Source organism: Leopardus geoffroyi, chromosome C3 (assembly GCF_018350155.1).
Source record: "Leopardus geoffroyi isolate Oge1 chromosome C3, O.geoffroyi_Oge1_pat1.0, whole genome shotgun sequence".
In the NCBI taxonomy this organism is placed as follows: Eukaryota; Metazoa; Chordata; class Mammalia; order Carnivora; family Felidae; genus Leopardus; species Leopardus geoffroyi.
This window is the reverse complement of record NC_059338.1, coordinates 73,704,178-73,708,819: the sequence shown is the minus strand read 5'-3', so window position 1 is coordinate 73,708,819 and position 4,642 is coordinate 73,704,178. Positions and strand designations below refer to the sequence as shown.

Below are 4,642 nucleotides of genomic sequence, written 5' to 3'. Positions count from 1 at the left end.
CCCCTGGCTGCCCGCTCAGTCCAACTGCAGCACATCGGCCCCTTTGAGCTTCCCCGACCGGCTCCGGCCTCGGGGCCTCCACGTGTGTTGTTCCTCCTCCCAGGAAGGTGCGCTCTCTCCCCAGCTCTGAAGACGGTACCCCGTCCCCGTGTCTCCGAGGGCCACTGCGGCCACCAGCCGCGCCGAGCTCCCTGGCCGTCTCCGTCCGCCGCGCCCCCAGGTCCGCACCGCGCGGGCAACTGGCGGGAAGCCCCGCTCACGGCCCCGGACGGCACCGCCCCGCCGGCTGCCTTTCCGCCCGTTCCGCGCGGCATCTCGGGGTTTGTAGTTCTGCCCCGGAAGGGCGGCTGCCGGCCCCCGAGGCCGCGCCTCCCCGACACTACAACTCCCACGGGGCAGCGGGCCTCCGCTCCCGCACCCGCCAGGCCGGCAGGCCGCCTGCCTCGCTCGCGGCGGGTTCGGCGGCCGCCGCGGGGAGGGGCGCGAAGATGGCGGACGCGGTCGCGGGCAGGGACAGGTGCGGGGAGCAGCGGCTCGTGTCGCTGCCGCTGTCCCGCATCCGGGTCATCATGAAGAGCTCGCCCGAGGTGTCCAGCATCAACCAGGAGGCGCTGGTGCTCACGGCCAAAGCCACGGTGAGGCGGGCCGCGCGGGGAGGAGGGAGCGGCTGGAGGGGGGGGGGGGGTGGGCGACCGGAACCGTCGGGCCCCGCCCCGCGGCGCTGCCGGTGCCGCCCCCTCCCGCCCCTCGCGGGCTCGCGGCGCGCGCTCCCTGTCCCCTCCCTCGCAGCGTGCGCCCCAGCGCCCGGCGCCCTCGCGCCCACCGCCCCGCCCACCGCGCCGCTCCCGTCCTGCCTCGCGTGCCTTTCGCCTACGGCGCGACTCCCGCCGGTCCCCGCGCGCCGCTCCCGACTTCCCCTGCGCGAGGCCCCGGGTGGTGGCGCTGGCTGACGCGACCTGATGCGTGCCTCCTGTGGCGTCTTCTCCACGCGCATCACCGCACTCCGCGCCCCCAAATCTTCCGTTCTTCCGCTTCCGCCCTGTTCGTGGTTTTCGGGCCCCGGTTCCTCAGGGTTCAGTGAGAGGGTTCTGGAGGTACAGCCCGACGACGCACGCACCTTGTCCGCGCAGCGAGGCTGGACATCCCCCGTCCACAACCGGCCTCCGTTTCCCAGCCCGTGGTGCCAGCGCCGTTCTAGGTGCAGGTGGCTCAGGGTCTCTTTGGATTTGGTCTGGACAGTAGTGCTCCAGCACCCTTTATGTTACTGCACTGGGCCGTGCTTAAGCCTGCCTTGGACTGCGCAGCCCCTGGGGTCTCAGTGCGGTGTCCCTGCAGGGTGCTGGGGCAGAGCTGAGACCTTCTGCCCGCCTGATCCCGGAGCCCAGGGGGGTAGTCGTCCGATCAGCACGTGGTGCTGGGATACTTAGATACCCTGTGCACTTTCATTCCTTACCCACCAACCTAGAGGGAGGGAAAGAGAGAGGCTCCGTCCAGGTTGTTGATTTGGGGAAGGTGTTTGGGCAAAATGGGGAAAGGTGGTCAACGCTCAGCTTCAGGTTGTTTGACTATTATAGTCGTACGCCACCACCTTAGACGCTGTATTTTGAAAATGTGTTCCTGAGTCAAAGAGAATTTTTGAATGGTCCTTTGCTCCTTAAAACAACCTATAGTTTTCACATAATTATAATCCATCGTTGAATTAAAAAAAATTTCCCTGAGTTAGAAATCTAAAATAACTTTAGGGAAATGCCTGCTTCCCTGCCAACTTTGATACACCTTTGCTTTCTTTCTGACCCATTTCTCCTTTCCCCAGTAGTTTCTGTAATTTGAGAAACCCAGGTAATCCGCAGTCATCTAAACAATGTAATTTTAAAAATTAAGTTCTGCGGTAAATTTTCAGAGCATACTTTTCATTTCACTTTTTCATTTTGTTTTAGGAACTCTTTGTTCAGTATCTAGCCACCTATTCCTACAGACATGGCAATGGAAAAGAAAGGAAAGCACTCACTTACAGTGATTTATCAAATACTGCAGAGGAATCGGAAACTTTTCAGTTTCTTGCAGGTACTTAGCTTTTGAAACATTCTGGTTAAAACAGATGTAGTAATTTACAGCTTTTTTCCCCCCTGCTTTCACTGAAATAGACTTTTTTTTTTTTTTTTTTTTTTTTTTTTTGCTGCTTTCTCCAGGTGCCAAAGTTTACCATGACCTGGCACAGGAAGACATTATTAGTTTTGTCAGAGTATGTTTGTAATGTGGTTCACCTAGAATGATAGTGAAGTCAACAACCTGCACAAGGATGTTTGGCTGGCTGGGTGGCTGGGGGAGCCTGGCTGACTCCTTACCACTGAAGGGAGAACTCTGGGCTGGTCTTCTCGGCCCCAGAAACAGAGAAACTAGTAGTTGTTGTTGCGGAACAAGCTGTGTGGGCCACAGCTAAAAAAGAGCTTTAGTCTATCCCCCCGGGGCCCGCCGGCCTGTCTCAGGTGGGTAGGACAGCGTTGCTCCCAGTCGTTACCAGCACACAGGAGCCCATGGTTTGCGGTCCGTGGAAAGGAAACAGGTCTCTGGCGTTAGTCAGGAGGCAGCGCTGGTTTCCTGCACTGTCACCCAGAGGCAGGGTCGGAATTCTGTCGTGTTTTGGAACCTGTTCTAGAGTTCAAAGCAGGGACTTGCACATTTTGAAATTTGCGTTGCTGTGTTCATGGTCTGCCAAAACCAATTGCTGATGTCAGCTTTATATTTTTAAGATATATTACCAAAGAAGATTTTAGCTAGTAAATATCTGAAAATGCTTAAAGAGAAGAGGGAAGAGGACGAGGAGAATGACACGGATGACGGAAGTAATGGGGACGAAGCAGAGTCCTAAACCCAAAGTCAGCCTGCGGAGCGCCCTCCTGGATCAGCACCATTGCTCTGGATAAGCACAGCACCACGTGACTTTAGACTCTTCAGTTGTCAGAGACTTCAAGTACATTGTATGCCCTCCTGGCTGCCTCAGGGCACCTCATGTGCCCCCGCCGTAGATGGCCAACAGGAAAGGAACCCAGACGGCAGCCTTTCCCTGAGGGGCGCACGCTGCAGGCCTGGGGCAGGGCGTACCAAGAAAGCTGCCTGTGCGGTCGGGCACGCCTGGTTCATCTGCCGCGGGTAAGCTGTAGAGGCAGACAAGTTGGCTTAACTTTTTAATTTACAGAGAGATTTTCAAGAGCTTCTAAACATCCGTTGTGTAAATTCATAGATGGCTATTTGGAAATTAGTTGTTGTAAACAACTAGCTGTAGTTTGAGCTAAAAATATAGTTTATGGGTAGTATGTTACATTTGAAAATTTTACGATTTGTCTTAAATACTGCATTTTTATTAACTGAAAAATAAATTTCTTTATTAGAAGCTGTACATAGTTTAATAGTAAATGCTTTGTGGAACTAGATTTAGAGCCCTCTGTTGTTCTCATGCCTTGCTTGTTACCTGAGACGTATGCAAAATTTAAAAAGAAGCATTCCTGGGATGCCTGCGTGGCTCAGTTGGTTGGGTGTCCAACTTCAGCTCAGGTCATGATCTCACGGTTTGTGGGTTTCAGCCCCGCGTCTGGCACACACTGGCAGTGCAGAGCCTGCTTGGGATTCTCTCTCTCCCCCTCTCTCTCTGCTCCTCCCCCACTTGTGCACATGTTCTCTCTCCCAAAATAAATAAACTTTAAAAAAAAAATAAAAAGCATTTCTAACACTTTTATTCCCAGAGAAAAAAAATCTCGTTAATATTTTTTGTATTTGGCTTAATTATCTCTGCAAAGGCATTTAAAAATTTTTTAATATTTATTTATTTTTGAGAGGCCGGGAGTAGGGGACAGAGAGAGAGGGAGATGCAGAACCTGAAACAGACTCCAAGCCCTGAGCTGTCAGCACAGAGCCCGACGCGGGGCTCGAACTCAGACTGTGAGATCATGACCTGAGCTGATGTCGGACGCTTAACTGACTGAGCCACACAGGTGCCCCATTTCTTAAAAACATTTTAAAATACTGTGTATATTGAAAATCTTAAAAAAAAGAAAACTTGCCTTTTATTGTTCATTACACACAAAGTAATTGTTTTTATTGTTCATGAGAGAAAACCATAAGCTCTATTTGTTTTTTTTGACAGTAGGGTAAATTTTTGGCTGTCTCTTGTCTCTCTTTTTTAAAGAATTGAGTTACAGTTTACATCCAGTAAAGTCATCCTTTAACATCTGATGTGTTGGTTATGTAAGTAATCAATATGTAGGACAGTTTTATCCCCCCAAATATTCTTCTGTACCCTCAGAGCCCCGTTCACTTACCCTCCGGTAACTACTGATGTTTTCTGTTCCTCTTGTTTTTAAAATTGGCTTAAAATTAAAAAAAAAAAATTTTAATGTTTATTATTTTTGAGAGAGACAGATAGCACGAGGTGGGGAGGGGTAGAGAGAGGGAGACACAGAATCCGAAGCAGGCTCCAGGCTCTGAACTGTCAGCACAGAGCCTGATGCGGGGCTGAACCCATGAACCATGAGATCTTGACTTGAGCCGAAGTCAGACGCTTAACCGATAGGGGCAACTGGGTGGCTCAATATAAAAAAAAAAATTTTTTTTTAATGTTTATTTTTGACAGAGAGAGAGAGAGAGA

At 51.7% G+C, this 4,642-nt stretch overlaps 1 protein-coding gene across 2 annotated transcripts; it reads left to right on the top strand.

The window, feature by feature from the left end:
- The first annotated feature begins 368 nt into the window (after window positions 1-368).
- Window positions 369-3,397, top strand: CHRAC1 (chromatin accessibility complex subunit 1). Of its 2 annotated transcripts, none has more exons than XM_045453561.1 (3): window positions 369-635; window positions 1,938-2,064; window positions 2,190-3,397. In XM_045453561.1, the coding sequence occupies exons 1-3, from the start codon at window positions 489-491 to the stop codon at window positions 2,252-2,254; spliced, it is 339 nt and encodes a 112-aa protein (XP_045309517.1). In that variant the 5' UTR covers window positions 369-488; the 3' UTR covers window positions 2,255-3,397. The 2 variants fall into 2 exon arrangements, with proteins under 2 accessions (XP_045309517.1, XP_045309516.1); XM_045453560.1 differs by having other exon boundaries at window positions 381-635; window positions 2,751-3,397.
- The last annotated feature ends 1,245 nt before the right edge of the window (window positions 3,398-4,642 follow it).

Bases quoted from the DNA above. Each gene is read 5' to 3' on its own strand.
- CHRAC1 (XM_045453560.1), top strand. From the start codon at position 489: ATGGCGGACGCGGTCGCGGGCAGGGACAGGTGCGGGGAGCAGCGGCTC. The intron at 636-1,937 runs GTGAGGCGGGCC...ATTTTGTTTTAG, and splicing joins TGCTCACGGCCAAAGCCACG to GAACTCTTTGTTCAGTATCT. The intron at 2,065-2,750 runs GTACTTAGCTTT...TATATTTTTAAG, and splicing joins AACTTTTCAGTTTCTTGCAG to ATATATTACCAAAGAAGATT.